The following is a 19,664-nucleotide window of genomic DNA, read 5'->3' as shown; positions in this document are numbered from 1 at the left end:
AAGGGTGTAGAACCCAAGAGGATTTGGTGAAGCAGCAGCCATATGTGTTCCAATGACTGTCTTCTGATCTCTCCTCAGCCTGCCGTTCAACATGGTTGATACTTGCTACACTGAATACTTGCAGTATTGTGAACATGTGATTAGCTTTGTGGGTAAAATACTCTTGGGGTCTTGACAATTTATCACAAGGCTGAATTTCTTGTTAGTCCCTTGACATGTGTTAATATGATAATGTTTGGTGTGAGTTAAGTTAAACAAACTATATCAGGGAAAGTAATTGATCCCTTTCAATTTCTAAAAATTTGGTCACAAGGCAATTAATTAAAGGTCACCTATCTGACATTGATTTGCAGTTTACACTCCATTTCTTTTGGCCATTGTTGCTTTAGGGTTCTTTGGTATTCATTTGGAGAAAATTACTTTCTTCACACTGCTGGCGATGCTCTTGACAAATTCCAGTCCTGGCACTACTGTTGTAGCTGTTTCAAAGCCACAGAGGCTCCTCCACAATAAGAAAGGAATCCCTGTACTTCAGCCTTGCCAGTCAGGCTCCTATGTCGGTTGAGCACGATACTTTGTTCCTCCTTCCCCTCCCCCACCCCTGTTCCAGACACAGGAGAATATACTATTTTCTGCATGTGGTTTATATTTGTACCTGTCTGCCTACAGCCTCTTTTCCCTGATGACTCTCCCCTCGACTCTTTGGGATTCTCATATTCCAACTGGCCCAGCTCCTTAACATCCTTTCCTGACATGTGACCCCGATTGCCTAGGATTAAGCTCTTGTCTGCTGTTTTTTTTTTTTTTTTTTTTTTTTTTTTTTTTTGTCTTCTCCACGCACTTTGTTGGTCCTTAGTGCATTTTTTCTTTATGTAACAGATTTTGTGCATGCTTCCTTCTCCTCTCCTTCTCCTCTTATCCTGTCCCTGATTCGAAACTCCTAAGAGACTACCATTGTATATCCACTTATTGCAGACACCGCCCAATAAGGAGCAAGAAGGCACCTATGCAATTAAAGGCCATATGCTCTTGTTTTCTGGACAGCCCCATAAGCAGAGACATGGATAATATGTTCTGTCATACAGCTTAGAGAACATAGGCTCAGGGCGTTACCAGTGAACTATGCATTCACTCACACACCCTTACAGGACGCTACAGCAAAACAGATCTCTAGCAGGTGATGATGCCTCTCTGTTCTTGGCAATGTAGATTACATTCTCATCCTTCCAGAGTAAACAGAAAATGGTAACTTCGAGGTGTGAGATGAGGAAACTACAGCTTGTTTATCTGTCTCTGCATTTTCAAATAAAGATCTCTTGGGATACAACCATGCCTGTCCATTGCTTGGGGCTGTTTTCACATTACAGTGATTGAGTACTTTCCAAGACTGTCTGGCCAACAAACCCTAAGATATTTAGTGTCTTCCACCTTGTAGGAAGGTTTCTTAATTACTGTTCTAGATAATGTATCTATTTTTAGAGGAAGGGCTTCCCCCCTAATTTAGAAACTCAGTTTATTTTCCATATAAGATATTAGGAATGAACCCTTAGCTCAAGTGATGGGAACTTGGTCCTTCTCTGTCTCAGCAGTAAGTGTTTAAAGTAGAATCCGTGGGATAAGAATCATGACAACATGGCTACTGGGTCACAAGGTCCTAGGAGAAACAACACTTCATAGGACAATGATGAGCTATAATGAGGGTGGATACCAGGTAAGGGGATTTTGGGTTTGCATTTCTGTTCACCATCTAAGACAGAGGTTCTTAACTTTCCTGATGCTGCAACCCTGTAATTCAGTTATCCATGTTGTGATGATCCCAACAATAAAATCATTTTATTGCTACTTCATAACTGTAATTCTGCTGTTACAAATCATAAAGTAAATATCTGTGTTTCAAGTGACCCCTCTGAAATAGTAGTTTCACCCCAAAAAGGTCACAACCCATAGGATGAGAACCACTGATCCAAGAAAACATGTTTGAAAATTACCTGTAATAATTATTTCTAGAACTATGTGAATAACATATGGAAAAGAACTTGAACTGCTATACACTATGGTATATAAGGCAATATTGTATTCAATATGACAGGAGACATTCCACCCTAAACAACTCACATCAAACAGTCTCGAAGTACCTAACAGCATCTTCCTGTGATTTTGTTGTTTCTCTCAGATTATAAATAGTAATTTTTCATGTGTGTCAGCAGAGAGAGAGAGAGAGAGAGAGAGAGAGAGAGAGAGAGAGAGAGAGAGAGATTAACAGAACAAAAAGTTAGACTATAAAAATACAGCAGTGTGGAGAATATATTCCAGCCCAAAGAGAAAGCTAATAAAAACAGGTGTTGATCAACACATGGTGTCAATCAATTACTCAGTAGAATTCCCAAAAGGAAGAAATGTTCACATTTGTTTAGTTGCCATGGAAAAGGCAATTATTTGCAGGATCTCTTGATATGACTTGCTTTCCCTTTAAACTTTATTGGGAAAGGCCTGATTACAATCAAACTTTCAGTAAATTCCTTTACCTCTGTCAGCCTTTTTCCCATTGGCATATTGGGTTGATGATCTCACTCTCATCTGGTTGTGGAGAAGATGACTCAATGTATCAAAAGCCAGTGACTAAGCAACAGTAGATACTATCATGTTCATTTTGAAAATATTGTTGCATATGGTAATATATTATACAGTGTTAGATCAAGCCACCACCAACAAAAATTCAAAGACACATAATGTATGACTAACGTGGCTAGACTACATTAAGAGTGCAGTAATTATTTCCAAACAGAAAGAAATGTCCAAAGCAAAATCTGGATTTCCTTGGGGATGTGTTGAGTTCCCTGGTGTTGGTGACATAGGGTCTTGACTTGCAAAACATTGAGAATATAGATGGCCATAAGAAGTAGGGAAGCCAGTAGAAAGGCAAGGACAAGGAACACTGAACAGGGCTGTGAAAATGGAATTTCTAATTCTTTCTGCCCTAGAAATTCTATGGGAGGAAAAGATCATTATGAAAAATATTTCCTGTTGTAAGCGCTCTAATGGGACACAAGGAGGAGATGCCATAACTACTTTATGCAGGCCTCACGCTGTGTTTTCTGTCAATAATTCTACTCTGGCTCTTGGAAATGTCCATGGAAATCCTGCCAAGATAATCATGATGATGACTGGAGTTTTAATGCACTCTTAGAAGCCAGGGATTAAAAATCGCAACAGTGGAGGTAAAGGCAAGGAAAAGGTTGAGGTTATCAAGATGGGTCAAGCTATCAAAAGCTGACACTTGGATTATTTGCTTTGCATGCTCCTGGAGAATAACTTCACAGTAAACCAGCAGGGATTGCCTCCTGAGCCTAAGCACTTTTAGAGAAAAGGGCTGAGAGACTGAAAAGAAGGTTTTACGGAAAAACCTTCTAAGATCTGGAGTAACACTCTGCATCCCCTTCTCCCTTCTCCCATACCCTCTTCTATTCCTTCTCTAGATTCTTCTCTCAGTTAGGTAGGCCTCTTGAAACAGAAGCAAAGGTGTAGAAAGGAAGAAAAATATCACACTTTAAATTTGAACCTTGAACCAGAGGCTCTGAGAACTGAGGACAGAGAAGGTTGATTGCTTTTCTAAGGGTGGTGGTGGTGGTGGTGGCAGAGGCCAGGTGTTCAAGCATCACCTTGATCTCTAATATCCCTGAAAAGAATCCACATTTTGGGGCTTCCACTTGCTGTCTTCAGAAAGCAAGTAATTAAGCAAATTGCAGGTCATTTTCAACCCTTAGTAAAATCAGAATAGTAACCACAGGCTTCTTTTGTCCCAAACATGCTGAGAAGACCATAAGGTCAGATGACAAGTGATTCCCTTTGTCACCCTGTCCACACCATTCCTCATGAAACTGTACCCTAGCTCCTAGAGAAAGTACACTCTAGAAAAAGTATGGGAGTTTTTCATCCCATAGCAGTCTACACTGAGCAAGGGGTTGCAGCCTCACGGTATCCATGTGCAGGAAAATATCCCCATATTTAATGGCTCGGAGTACTGGTTCAAAGAGAAGAACAGGCCTTTTCTTCACTGAAGCTTGAGCCTTCCTTTCAAAATATTACAACAATAATGTTATAACAGAGATCTCAGGAAAGCATTTATAAACAGTTACATGGGTTCATTCAGTAAGTAGTTTTGTGTACTGCCTGCAAACCAGGTAGCGACTTTCTTCATTCAAGCAGAAACAAATAATAATGCAAGAGTGAAAAGGGGAATCTGAGGGTCAAAAGAGATAACTGTGCAATGCACTTTCCATGCTTAACGTCAACTCACTCCTAACATCTCCACTCCCTAGCACACTCGTATAGAACAGATGCCTCTGCAGTTCTACATGACAGATGAGCAAAGTGGGACTTGAAGACCTACTCAGGGCCAGTCAGGTGCTAAATGTAAGAACAGGTTCTGTGATAAGATGAAGTGCGCATGTTGAAGTGTGTGATGGATGATGTACATTGGGTCTGTTGTAGCTAGCTTTTTATTTTATCAGCCAAAGCATTTATGATGGCCTCTGTTCACTGCACACTGGGCATTTTCTGTAAATGCCAACAGCATTATGTGTTTTGCTGAGAAAATGAGTAATGGCCCATCATCCCAAAGGTCTCCAGGCTTGATCCATTCCCTCCCAGTAGGTGCATTGTCATTTTATCATAAGAGCCTCGGGGTTAAACAGAGAGTGTAAATTCATACCTTGGCTTTGATCATGTTTCCCCCCTAGAGTCTGCTCCTTTGAAAACACAATCGCATTTATCTGTAATGAAATTGCTTTATGATTCATTTGCCCTCTGCTTCCTTTTGCTGCTGACACGCAGAGAGGCTTTGCTCTAACTCCCGTATTAAGGTTGTAACAAACTGTGAGGGGAAGCGAGAAGGGCAGGGGTACCTGGGAGAGGGGATGAGAAGCCTACTACCAGAGTCATGTCAGAGGAAGAGGAGATGATACCTACATGCCTGCCAACATAGAAGCTGTGCCAGGTCTTCAAGGACAGCTTAGGGATCATTCAAGAGCTGTCTGTTTCAAAAGGACCAAATGGTGGAATACTTGCAGTGGTGGGGTCACCTATGGAATATTGTGGGTATTTTTCCCTACTAAGCAGTCCTATGGCTGTCATTTATCATTCCGTCTTTACTAAATGGAGCCTGCCTCCCTTCAAATGGTATTTTGCCCAAGGCAAAGTGAAACTAACAAACTGGATGCTGGTAGGAGTCAAGACCTGGAAAGATGCTATGGGGACAGACCAACCAACCTCTGAGACTGAGTCCCCTTCATCTGAAGCCATACTGGGCTCCTTATCTCACCTACTTAACCAAAAATGCTGGCTTATAAGTTCAGGAACCTTAATTTCTACCGGGTTCTCCCAGGTTACTCTCATACAGTGTGATGTGTGTGAGACCAATCACAGATTTAGACCCTGAGACACCCAAGTTGGCTTCCGAGGAGAGAGAAATATATATAATGCCAAGAACCTCTGATTCACAAATTAACGCCTTTTAAATTCACAAATAAATGCCTGTGAGAATGTGTTCTATTTGCTTCATGGGGATACAGATATTTTCCTCATGAACTTCAGATTAGAGTTAATCAATGGCTGAAACAGGTAGAAATAGCCTCAAATGGATTCCAAACTTTTTTAATTATTTTCATTCAACAGGGTGAAATAGGTTTGGTATAAAATTAAATTTCTTACAGTGATCAAAGAGAATGCCAAACAGTGAAATATTTGTTAGTTTGTGATCCAGAGTATTTTTGTATTAACAGTTATCTAAATGATGTAATTTTATATTAGCATGGGTGTCTCTGGGCTGCATGGATCGAAGTCCAGGATTTAAAGGAATTGCTGAGTTTGCTACACATGGAGATAGCCAGTGCTAGCTGGAGTCATGGCCCCAGGTAGCTCCTACTCACCTTGGATTTCTCTTGATGAAGTTCTATCTGAATGTCTGTGAGTTTGGTCCTGAGGTCTTCATTGGCAGCTTGAAGGGCAACAATGAGTGCCTCGGGCTTCTCGCCCTTATTTCGTCCTTTTTTGGACATTGTCCCTTTCTAAATGGAGTCTTTTGGGGTTTTAATCCTCTCAAACAGGTACTGCCATGTTACTGTTTCATTTCCTGGAGTGAGGTGTTTCAGCCACTACTGCTTGGTGTTCCTTGCTAAGGTCTTCTCAAACGCTGCCTCGGAAGCCCTAGAAAGAGACAGAGATGGTGGTAACTAGTAAAGACATGAGTTTGTGTCAATCCATCCACTCCTAGCCAGAGTGGCCTGTAAACACCTTCTCCTGAGGCTTTCCTGTCTCTAAGATCTCCCCTGTTCTATATTTTGTATCTAACTCACAGTGACATTTCAATCCCATTGACATCTGCTTAGAATCCTTTTCCTGAAGCATATGTCTTTCACATTTCTGAGTTCCCTTTTTGGGAGTACCAACCCATTCTTCTGTCTTTTCTCCATGTCACTCATTGAGACTCTGGTCAATGGAGACATCCTGGTATTCATAGCTCAAAAATAAGAAATACTGTATATGTAGCTGGATGTTATTCAGTGGTTAAAATGTTAACAGTGGGTAATAACTAAGTAGATTACTGCATTAATTAAGTCACTCAATCTTGTTATAGTTACTTTTAAACACTTTTGTTAGTACAATATTTTTTTAAGTCATAGTTCCATGACAGGAAAAATCAGCCAACCATACTTCCTGTCTTTCTACTATCTGTCATCTACTTAACTAACTTCCATCTATCTATCTATCTAAAATAGACCTACCTACCTTCATCAACAGCACTGTTATCTATCTGATCTCTCTGATAAGTGTTTTGATTGCTCTTTTTTCTTTGACACAAAGTCCCACTGTGTATCCCTGGCTAGCTGAAACTTGCTTTATAATTTGGAGATCTGCCTTTCACTCAAAAGTTACTGCTAGCATTAAAGGTGTGTACCACCACACCAGACTGTGGTAAGTGTACACACACACACACACACACACACACATACACACACACACACACACACACACACACATTGTTCTTGCACATTGAGACAAGGACCTCTCTTTGTACCTTCCCTACATATAAGGAAGTGTCCCAGAAGAGAGCACCCTTGGTCTAGTACATGAGAAGTGGGTAGGATGTCAACAATGTAGACACAGATGAAGCTTCCTAGGCTAAGAAAATTGCAGGTGCAGTGACATGGCAAAGAAAAGACAGATTATTTTGGATAGGAATAAAATCAAATCTTATCAGATCTGCCTGATAAGCATGAATGCTGGAAATATTTGTTGGTAGGAAACAGAATAATTCCCACCTCAGGGTGTAGGGCTCATTGTCCAGTAAGCAGTACAAGGGGTGTTGAAATTCCTGACTGGTAAGTATCTAGCAGGTGATTATTGAGGTTATTCTGGTGGCAGAGTGGGAAGAGAATGGAGTCATGGAGATTCAGGAGCAAGTTGCTGAATTGGTCCAGGTAATGGAGGCCTAACCAGAATCCTGACTAGAGGAGAGAAGGGAGGAACATCTTCAAGTCCCAAACACTGCATTGCAACAAAAATGAAAGCATTTCTCAACATCCAACTGTTAACATTGAAAAGGGGAACATGGGACCAGAGCTTCTCATATATGCTCCCAGGGTTTGGGTGAGGATGAACTGGGATGCTGTCAGTGAGAACTAAGAAACTCCCACTGAGCATCCATATGTTCCAGCAGCTGCTGCTCTCTACAGACACTGTATTTGGCTTCAAGGATTGGGATACTTGGCTAAGGGCCACCCTTTACAAACACTGTAGCTGTGCCCTTTGACGTGTCTCCAGGACGTGGGCATGAGGCTAAGATGAGCTCCACACAAGAGAGATTGAAGTGGTCTACACAATTATAGATTGATACGGCTCCTCCCACTCTGGCATTGTTATTAGGGCCCAGCACCTAAAGCTACACAGGTTGTAAGTCTCAGGAGACAATCAATGACTATTGCTCTGCTAAACGGATACAGTATTAAACTGACTCCTAGTGACATAGTGTTAAACACAGAGGTTAGAGCATCTCTCGGATCTGGTTTTGTAGGGGATGATGATTGATGTAGAGACTCATGGCTAGTCCAAGAGTACAGAAGAAGCGATGGTGGAGGGCTTAGCCCTAAATGAGATATCAGTACCATACCAACAAAATAGAGTTTTCAAGACACAACACTATAATAACACTGTACTGGATAGCTTTATGTCAACTTGATACAAGCTAAAGTCACCTGAGAGGAGGAGACCTCAATTGAGAAAATGACTCTATGAAGATTGAACTGTAGAACATGCATGTAGAATATTTTCCTAATTAGTGATGTATGGGGGAGAGTCCAGCCCATTGTGGTTGAGGCTACCTCTTGGCTAGTGGTCCTAGGTTCTATAAGAAAACAGGCTCCTCAATGGCCTCTGCATTGGCTCCTGCCTCTAAGATCCTGCCCTGTTTGAGTTCCTGTCCTGACTTCCTTCAGTGATCAACTGTGATTTGGAAGCATAACCCAGATAACTTTCCTCCTCAAGTTTCTTGGGCCATGTGTTTCATCACAGCAATGATAACTCTAACTAAGACACAGACATTGTGACATCATGCAAAGATCCATACAATCTTATTGCAGGGGAGGCTGAGCACAAATTCCCACTGCCAGCTGAGGAGCTATTGGCATTTGACTACTACTAGAAGGAGAATTTTAGTGTCCTTTAAGGGTATGGCCCCTAGTAGATGAACAATGCTTCAATAGATGGCCACAGATATATAGACAATATAAAGTATTGTATAAGAGTATATAGACAATATAAATTCATTTTAATCTCTTTTTTAATGAGGACACAAAATTAGGTGGATGGTTGTAAGGATAGATCTGAAAGAGGTAGGGAGGTGTGACTGAATACGTTTTATGAAATTCTCAAGCACTAATAAAAATATTATTTGAAGAATCTATAGTCTGCATGTACTAATTAAAATTTAAAAGATAAAGAAGCATCCATGGCACTCCTCCCTAGTAGTATCTTCTACCTTATAAGAGGAGATTTATACTTACAAAGAGAAAACACATTCTAGGAAGCAGTGGATGGGCGAATGGACAAAGCTACCAGAAAAACTATGAGCAGATTTGGAAGGCATAAAAACTTCATAGAACAGCAAGTGTGGGAGCCAACTCCACATCATACTGTTTTGCCTCAGTGCCTGGCACTGTGCTACACACAATTTCACTGAGCTACCTCAGCCAGACCCTTCTGGCATGGACTCATGACTGTTTAGAGTAAGAAAGAAGAGGTTAGTTAACCTGGGCAAAGTTCAGTTATGAAATGGCAGAGCCGACATTGAATTGTACATCTGCCAGTCTCTGAACCTTAGCTACAGAAGTACTTTGTTAAGGACATAGCAGGATCCAGATATAGCTTCTAGCACCCAGGGAGCTCATAGGAGAGGAGTTATAGCTGGGGTTAATGAAAAGGAATGATAGGAGGTATTCAAGAACTTGCAATTTGAAATCATAAAAACTGGATGTTAATTAAGTTTCCTTATTGTATATTCTTGAGCAATTAAATATTCTAAGCTTCTATTCTCTTGCATCAAAATTGGGAATGAAATGTGCTTACTGTAGTGGACTATTTCAAAGAATAAATGCATTGGGAAGTGTGTGATGAAAAGACTTGCAAATATTGCTGGTAGTGTCATATTTACAGTTCTTCATGGACATAACACTCTTGATAAACACCAGCAATAACATAAAGGGTAAAACCAACACATTTATCATTCCTTTTATATTAAAAAGAAGGGAGAGGGAAGACATAGGGATCCTGGAAAAGAGCAAAAATTCATGCTTATGCTTGCAGTGAAGTGAGGCTTTCATTGACAGGATAAGTATTCCCAAAGGTCTTTGGCTTTGTGGCTGCTTCTGCCTCAAGCTAGAAGCTGAATAAAATCATAATTAACCTCAAGCTTTCCAATAAGGCCGTTGCTGCTGAGTTATGATTTGAAAGTGATGTGATAGGAAATAGCTAGAGTTCACATGTGTGAAGTCAAATGCTCCAGCAGTTCTGCATAATTGATACTGGAAAATGTCCATCCCAAGGAAGCTTTGAGAGCTTATCTAAGCGCCTCTTCTTTCTGAACATGCTGCTTTTGAGTGAGATGCTGTCAGTGTTTAGCACGTGTGAATTACACTTGAGTGCATTACCCCTGCCAGTCAGCAGTGGCATGCTCCGGTTCCCCAAACCCTCCACAAAGGCAGATGTGTTTCATTGTGTGCTCATGAGTTTGGCACAAAAATGCAAGATAATGGGCTACCACTTAAACCTTTTTAACTTGGAGATCTAGTTTTCCTATATGGCTGCTTATTGTTATTGTGTGCCTGGAGGGGAAGGGCAGCTCTCCAATCCATTACACTTGTGTTAGGTAGTGATATTCAGTACAGTAGTGATTATGTACCTTCAGGATGGTAAGCTGTTGGCCTCATATGTTTATGTTTTTTTAAAGCTCTATTCTCTCACCAAGTTGCCCTCTTTTTCACATAATAAAAATAGCATATATTAAGAATTAGTTTAAATTTAACACTGTCAGTACAAAAAGGATACTATTATATTAATACAACTCAGATATGGCATTCTTGGTGGTATTTCTTTTTAGATGTCCTGTTAAAATTTTATTTTAGAAATACATTGATAACGTGTAGGGATGTAAAGGGCTACACATGTAAGAAACACTTATTCTGTCGAAGGGGGATTTCCAGGGACGCTCGGTGGAAGCAGTGTCTGCTGGGAGAGACGAAAGCTTGGCAGGTTACGTTCATCTACTGCATACTTTTGAATTTGGTCATGTAGCTCTTTGATTTCCTTTTCCTTGCCTCAACTCCTTGGTAAAATCCCTTCTGTTTCATCTCTCTAAAACCAGGTCTGATGTCACTTCTTGTCACTTCCCATCACACCTTTTCAGTCTATCCTGGGGTGAAATCATTCCCAAGCATCAACTCCTGTCTTCACTTTGAAGGAATGTCTTGCAGCTCTTGCCACTCATTCATTCTGTGATCATTACTTTATAAAGAGCTAATAAGATACCTGGTATATGCCATACATGCACTATGAAAGAAAAGATCTCTGTCCTTCCTGGAGTTGGGGGTTTAGCATTTTAATAACTGTGGTAATTTCTCAGACAATAGAAGATGAGAATCATAGCATATATTCAGGTGAGGCAGGACAGATTACTAGGGAAAACCAAGAAGAGAATTCATTATCTAACTGTTATTATGGAAAAGAACATTCTAGACAACTTGTTCTCAATTGTGGGTCTCAACCTCTCTGGGATCACATATCAGATACTTGCATAATGATTTGTAACAGTAGCAACATTACAGTTATGAAGTAGCAATGAAATAATTTTATGGGTGGGGTCATAACAACATGAGAAACTATGTCAAAGGGTCACAGTGTTAGGAAGGTTGAGAACCACTGCTCTAGACAGATGTATTAAATATTATCTTCTCCAGGGAGTAAAGAATATAAAGATATTTTCAGAGAAAAATACAGTGGGAGTGTCATGAGTAAACAGACAAACAGAAAAAGATGAGCTTGGAGAAAATGACAGGGACTAGAGGGCAGAAAGCTACCTATGGTTAACATAGTGTTTCAAGTATAAAAAGAGTCTGATGAAACTGAATTAACAAAAGCCCTATGAAAATTAGGAACAGAATGGCTTCAGGCATTGCTGAAGTGTACATTAATCCAGGACTAGGACCTTCGGGAAGATGTGACATTGGATGCTGTGAACCTAAGCGGCCCTGGCTATCACTCAGTCTGTGATGTACTTGAAATACCATTCCCCCTTTGTGCAACATTGCTAGCTTAGCTTCCTACACATTTCATCCCACTGTGTGATAGCTTTCTCCTAACAATCCCATTTTTCCCTTGCGAAATGTATGTAAGATAGTGCATTTTTAATAAATTTGCTTTGTAAGTCATCAGCTTATATAAGACTTTCTCACCCCCAAAGTTTCCTATCTTCTTTAATTGATCATCCATTCTGTTCATCATCCCACTTAGGATCTCATCACTGAAGAATAACCTACTGGGGCAAGTCAAGGACTTGAGAGAATGTGGTCATGGCTGTTGTAATGTATCTACTCATTTTATCTCTGTTTTGTGCTTTTACAGTGTTAGGAATCTACTGGAAGGCCTTGCCTGCATTAGTCAGGCTCTCTACCCCTGAGCTACATCCTCAGCCCCATATGGATTACAGTTACTCTTCAGCAAGTAGTTGCTCTCACTGAAGAGTAAAACAGAGTCTTGTTTGTCTTTGTACACAAAGTACCTGTTCCCCCCCCCAAAAAAAAAGACCACAAAACACAATTTACATAACCTTGTTCTCTACCCATAGAAAATGCCAGTGAGGAGCATAAGACAGCATTTCTAATAGATACTTATATTAAGATTTATTATGAGAAATTGCAACTATTTTGTGGGGGAAAAACTTAAATAGCTGTTTAGAGTTTAGATAGAAGTTAAACTTTGATGCAAGAATTAATGAAAGAATAAAATTAAAGGTACTTTAGTTAGACTTTCAGACTAAGTTAGTTTCCTGTCCTGTTTTGGTTTTCTGAGATATGCTTTTGTCATGCAGCTCAGGCTGGCCTCAGACTCTACCTTCCCAGCTCTGCCTTCTGAGTGCTGGACACACTTGGGCATGCTATCAAGGGCATTCATTCACTAAGGACTCTTAATCGTTGTTCCTGTCTACCACAGTCAAGCTTACTTTCTCTCCTTGGCATAGACTTTGCCTCGCATCATATTGTTGTCTGGATTTACTTCGTAAGGATGGGTTGTCTCATAGGCAAAGGTAAGTCTCTGTGTGACAAGTATCTTCATTCCCTTTCTAGATTCAAGTGCTTAACAGCTGTTATTGAGTTACATATAACAACTCCTGGACACAAGGGAGAACCCTCAGACACAGCAGGAAGTGTTCAAGGTTAGACAGAGCAAGGAACACAGAAGCACAGAGCCTCTGCCTGAAGCAGGCACTACTGTTCATGTGCACTGCTCTAAAGAAAAGATGGTGTAAAGGGAAAAGCACACATATCATTGGAGGGAGTTTTATAGAATTTTATTTATAACCCAGAGCAAGCTTTTCTATTTTAGGTATAAGTGAAATATACATAACCTATCCAACTGTTTCCTTGGAAACAGTTTCCAAAGACCTTGAATTCAGAAAGAGAAAATCTATCAGGAATATACCTTTGTGAAGTACCAAACATAAACACAGACTTCTATAAATAGAAGATGACCCAAGTAAGTCAGCTGTTTTTCAAAAAGGCAAAATAATTTCAGTACAAAAATTTAAAATGACTAATGTAATACTACTTAGGAAAAACACATAAACTTGAATAAAATAGCTTTATATGGATGTAAATAGTCCTATTATGAAAATCTTCATTTAATTTTCTGTACTCCATATAATGGTAACATTTTTCTTGTGTTGTGGTATAGTAATAAACTACAAAATGTATAAATCATTAACAAAAATAGGAAAGCCAGAGAAACAGCTTAGCTGGCGAAAACCTAACAGACTAAATTTGATTTTCAGGACTCACCCATGTGGTAGAAGGATAGAACTAACCCTTGAAGACTGTCCTCTGACTTCCATTTACACACACACACACACACACACACACACACACACACACACACACAAAATTAAATTTAGAAAGTTGCAAATCTGCAAAATAAAATTCTGTGTTAAAAGTTTTTTCCTTACATGAATGTGTGTCTACACGTAAGTATGTTTCAATTTTCAATTATTGGTATCTTGAAAGAAAAGTTTTGGTGTTTATTAAAGTGGTTATGCTAAATGCTAACTCTACAGACTGTTTTACATAATGAATTAAAAATCAATTTAAACATAATCTCTGAAATATAATTATATATATGTATGACATGTTACAGTTGGGCTTAGTACAAGACATATATGCTTAATGAAGCCTCATATTCTAGATGCTAAAGATTGCAGACAGTCACAAACACACACACACACAGAGAGAGAGAGAGAGAGAGAGAGAGAGAGAGAGAGAGAGAGACTGAGACTCATGGACTCATATGCATGTTCTAGTGCACACAGAAGGATTGTACTCTGACTCCATGATTCTGTTCACTTGATAGCTTTCTCTTTGTTGACCCCTACTGCTTAGAACAGTGGGCACAAGTAATTGTGAATAAATATTTGAAAGTAAATCTGGAAACTGAAGGCTAACGTGGAAAGGACAAGAAAACCTAGAAGGCAGCACATGTGGGCAGGAATAATTTGTGGAATATTGTGTTTGACATGAGTAGGTCATTCTAGGCAGTCAAGACATGCAATGAAAACTGATGTGATAGAATGGTAATACTCATGAGGCCATGGAAGGACTGTTTCTATATGTTTGAGGTAAAATATACTGCATAGAGAGATACTAAAAACCAAGTAAACAAACAAACAAAACAAAAACAAAACCAAGAACCAACCCCCAAACCCCTCCCAAAAACCCAAACAACCCATAACACAGAGGTGAAGTTAGAAGAGCAAGTCCTAGTGGCCTAGGTACTGAATTTGCATATTGTTTAATCCTTACTGGGATGCTGATGTTTTAAAGAAAAGGGGCTTGAACATACCTCTTAAGTGTGTTTTGCACCAGCCTCCTTGGTCCTAAAGCAGAACTTGCTGTTGTTATTTTGTTGAATGACCCTGCTTGTCAGGTTATTCTAACCCTTTCTATTTATACCCACAAATCCAGACTGCTCTCAACAGAAGCTTCCTTCTTACAGCGGGCAATAGTCAGTGGAGAGGTGCGAAGAGCTAAGAATGTGTGTTCATCCCTAAATGCGACATCTTATCTCAGTCACTTCTTACAAGAAAGGCATCAAGAAAGGGGCAGCAGACAGAACATAAAGGATGTAAAGAGCAGGATGTTGAGGAAGAGCATTGGGAAATGCGCATCTCCGGATGGAGCTGCTGCACTGCTGCTTTCCTTACCGGTTGTGGTTACCTGCATATGACCTGCACAAGGTTCATTAAGCAGAAATTGAATAGAGCTATCAGAGGGGCCACACTCTTGTGTCCCATCCCTTCCTGAATAGCTATTCACAGTCGATAACCGTTGGGGAGGGAGAATCATTCATATTCAGTGTGTAGACATCAGTAGATTTCCCAGCTCCAGTGGATGCCCCCAACCCCACATACATATGGGCAGTACTAAGTAGATTTGATGGGTTAGCAAAGGGGGCATAAAGTTAAGAAAGGAACGTTAGTGTTGGGGGTATTTAGAGGGAGCTGGAGAAAGGAAATGAGAAGTGGTTATAATTTTCTATTGTATACATGTATGAAAGTCTCAAGATTATGGAGAAATTAATATGAAAATTGCTGAGTTTGTGTGTGTGTGTGTGTGTGTGTGTGTGTGTGTGTGTGTGTGTGTGTACGTGTACAGGTATAAAAACCTGTGTGTACCTCCGTAGAGGCCAGAGGAAGACTTCATGTGTCCTACTTACCACATTTTGATATATTCCTTTGACACAGGCTTTCTCACTGAACCTCTGAACCTGGAACTAGGCTAGTAGTCATGAAGTCATGTCAATTCTTTTAATTATAAGCCTAGGGAGATGGCTCAGCAAGACATGTGCCTTGTTGCCAAGGCTGGTGGCCTGACTCTCTCTTCTCATTCTTCTATCTCTTACCCCCACTGCACTGGGGTAACAGATACACATTCAGCCATGCATGGCTTTTCATTTGTGTGCTGGGATCTTTCCTCATGCTTCATCAGTAAGAGCTTTTAGCCACTGAATAAGTCATCTTTTTATCTCCCTAAACTTACCTTTAAGGAAGACTATTATTGACGTTCAGTAGTGCCAAACTGAACAGAGAGAAACTACAGTAAAAGGTTCCAACAGGAACTAGTTGCAATATTCAGTCAGAAAAGAAAAGCTTAGAATGGAATGGAGAGAGCTACCCTGCTTAAGCTAAAATTTTAAGCTGTATTATAAATAGACAGCTTCTGTTCATGAATTTAGCTGATGAGCACATTACATTCATCATATATATTTTCTTTTCTTGGACTTTAAACACAACTATGCATCTGTAGACATTTGTCGTTATAACACTATATGAAGAGAAGGATTCAGTTGATGGGAGGTAATTCCCTCATTTAAAATCAAAGAGCAACATTAATAGCATCATTGAAACATGCTTGGCAGAGTTCTCTGAGTGCTTCTCTCTGCCTGGTTTGTGACACAGTGAAAGCCTGTATAATGTGCTGGTGGTGGAAGCATTGAATTAGTGAAGGTTATGGATGACACAAAACTCTAGAACATAGACATCAAAAGTGCAAAAACTGCTCCCCACCAAAAAAATCCCTGTGGTTTAGCAATAACATTAATTAACAGTTTCATGGACTTTAAAACCAAAGTCAGGCACCATGTTAAACAGAGAACGTTCACATCCCCACTACTCCATATTATACACACAAGACTAAAGAGAAAAGATCAAGAAAGAAACGAAAACTTTGCACTAGATCATGTAATATAGAAGCAAAGTCACTATAATTGGACAGATTTGTTCCCGGAGTTTATGAACACAACTATCAAGAATACTGTATCTAAAATATTGTTATCTATCTATCTATCTATCTATCTATCTATCTATCGAAAACTCACATTTGAGGAACAACTGTACTTTATTTTTATTTCTGATTTATTTATTTAGTTTTTCAAAGTTGGTTCAATACCTTATTTGAAATCAATATCAAAGACTTTATGGAAGTAAATTTCAGTATAATGAGATCTATGACACTGAGTAAAAAACAGATAGTTCATGTTTACTCATAAAATGACAAATGTTCAAAGAGAAATCAGACATGAGCTCTTTAAATGTCAGATGATGAGATACCACAAATTTACTGAGGCTTTTCTTCCCTATTACAAAGATAGCTATAATGATTACTGTGTTGCTTCTATGACAGTAATTGGATATTGCTTTGGAGAAAAAGGCAAAGCACAGAAATTCAGTGGAGGAAATGCAAGGAGGAAAAACTACAGGCAGACAATCAGCTGAAGCCAGGAATAAGGCAGGAGTACAAGAAATTGACATAGCAGTATAGGCAGAGATGAATACAAGCAGAGACATCTTACTAGAACCTGAAGTGGATACTAGAGGCCATTTCTTCTCAAAAAGTCAGAGAGCTACATCCTCTTGAAACACGACTTGTTTGAATCAACTGAGGAAAACTAAGAACCAAGGCCATGCTGGCTCTGTCTTGGAAACAGAGGTTCCACCAGGGTTCAACCAGACCAGAACTTAAATAAAGATGGTTTTGGAATCCTTAGAAGACACTGTTTTCTATCAGCTTTTCTTCCTTCCTTCCTTCCTTCCATCCTCCTTCCTTCCTTCCTTCCTTCCTTCCTTCCTTCCTTCCTTCCTTTCTTTCTTTCTTTCTTCTTTCTTCTTTCTTTCTTTCTGTCTTTCTTTCTTTCTCTCTCTCTGTCTTTCTTTGTTTATTTGTTTTTTCTCTTTCTTTCTTTCTTTCTTCCTTTCTTTCTGTCTCTCTGTGTGTCTGTCTGTCTTTCTTTCATTCTTTGTTTCTTCATTTTTGTCTTTCTTTCTTTTTTCTTTCTTTTTTCCACCAGTTCATATTTTTTTAACTAAAACTTTTTTTTCATACTTTTGATTTTGATCACATTCTTTTCTCCCTCCCCTTGACTCTCCCAGATCCTTCCCACCTTTCTTCGCTCTAGGCACAATAGACATATTCCATGATAGGTCCCATGCCCAGAAATAGTTAGCCAACACAAAATGAATTCCATGAGTTGATTTGTTTTAAGCAAGCCTGCTGTTCTTAAAGAGGCTGTCCTGTTTCCTCTCATGAAACTAAACTTCATTCCCCACACCTTTCATCTTGATGAAAGCATCTCAGTTTCTTCAGGCCGGAAGAGGTAAGAATTCCTTGAGCCTGTCCATGACTTGACTTTGATTTCTGGGCACAGAGGCTCATAACAGATATTCAAACGCAAAAGGTTTGTTGAACATGGCAGTGCTGTTGGAAGAACAGTAATTATGGAAGCAGTCACAGGGTCCTTCTTCAGTTCCATGGCTGTTCCAGGAGAGGGCACAGGGCACGTTTTGCTTGGCAGAGGCTTGATATCTTCTCATTAAACATTGTAATGGACTAATAGCATGAGAGATCCAATAAAAGTAAGCACAATATTCTCAAAAGTTAGCAATCCATATCTGAGAAATACATTTTCCCCTCAGAATTTCCTTTGATTTATTACCTTCTGGAACAGAAACCAGGAAGGGCCCTTCTCATTTTAGGTTTTAATCCATCTTTCTAGACAGCTTTGTTAGAAAATATGAAGCATCAGAACTGTTTTCCTCCATGGTTCAGAATATCAGAAGATTTAAGAATTTCCTGTGTGTGTAACAAGCACTTTTCTATGTTACAAAGTGCTGGAGTCCTGGCCTATAATATTCTTGTCCACAATGCTTTGGTAAAGATAATCCTACACCTTATCTGCTGGCTTGCCTCATGCTGTGAAGGATGAAAGCTCCCATGATGCTTTGTCATCCCCATAATGACCATTGACCATGCATTACTGCTGGTCACTGTGCTAAGTATTGATATGCATTATCTGCTCAGTGCTCTGCTGGGGGATGGAAAAGTCTTGTAGTCACCTCTGAGTATGTGATTTATGAATCCTCTCTACAACTCTCCCCACAGGGGAGGCCAACGTGTAAATAACGAACTCTAGTCTGCGGATGTAATGAGAACCAAAGGAACTGTTCACCCAGCATTGGTGCACAGAGGATGGGATCTGCTCCCTGGGGAGGATCTCACATGTCTGACAGAAAGGATGGCCAAAGCGAGTCTTGAAAGATGACACAGGATCTGCCATGTGGTCTGAAGACTAGAGAAGGGTTGAAGGGAAATTAACATGAGAAGAGTCAGTAAGAACTAAGGATCAATCAAGGCTATTGCTTGTCATGGACATGGAAGGAGAATAGAGGAGAAAGGAACATTTTGAAAGGGCTCTATTTTATTATGCATGATAATAAATTTATCAGTATTCTTTATACCTCACGTGAGATCTGTGATATGAGAAAAAAGGGATTCATTTTCTGATTTGTGAAGAGAAGCACAGTGCTTAATAATGACTCTGCTGAGTGGTTGTGAGTGTAGTGTTCAGGAGGCCTTCCAACTGACCCCTCACGGCAAAGCACTTCACAACTTTACTAGGATCTACATGTGTCTCGTTCTTTTTGTCCTGCTTTGTTTCAGGTTTGGAGACAGGTTCTCACTCTATGGAACAGGTTGGCCTGGACATTACTGTGAAACCCAAACTGACCTCAAACCTGTGGTAATCCTCCTGCTTCAGCCTTTTAAGTGTTGGGATTAGAAGTATGAGCCACTATGCCCAGCTAAAATGCATATTTCTTATTGAGAGTATTGGGGACATTTACACATTTTGTGCACAATTCATCCCTGTGACGCTGTAGGTGCTCTCACACAGCTTTAACTGTTGCACAAACATTTTACCAAAACACATTTATTAGAAGGTACATCCTAATATTCAAAACAGGAAATTAAGGGTTTTTTTCCCTATTTGTCTATGTAGGTCAGAGAGTGAATTAT

The 19,664-nt window shown here is 39.8% G+C and overlaps 1 protein-coding gene across 3 annotated transcripts in view; it reads right to left on the bottom strand.

Annotated features, from left to right (window-relative positions):
* The window catches only part of Jakmip2 (janus kinase and microtubule interacting protein 2), a 155,893-nt gene that overhangs the window by 54,961 nt on the left and 81,268 nt on the right, over positions 1-19,664 (bottom strand). For 2 of the 3 annotated variants that reach the window (XM_032885568.1, XM_032885570.1), the window contains exon 2: positions 5,928-6,204. In XM_032885568.1, the coding sequence (XP_032741459.1) occupies positions 5,928-6,056 (129 nt within the window). In that variant the 5' untranslated portion in view covers positions 6,057-6,204. Of the gene's footprint in view, positions 1-5,927; positions 6,205-7,319; positions 9,245-19,664 lie in introns of those variants that run through there. The other variant, XM_032885569.1, reaches the window with a different exon arrangement.

Source organism: Rattus rattus, chromosome 15 (assembly GCF_011064425.1).
Source record: "Rattus rattus isolate New Zealand chromosome 15, Rrattus_CSIRO_v1, whole genome shotgun sequence".
NCBI classification, from domain to species: domain Eukaryota; kingdom Metazoa; phylum Chordata; class Mammalia; order Rodentia; family Muridae; genus Rattus; species Rattus rattus.
This window is presented reverse-complemented; position numbering and strand designations above follow the sequence as displayed.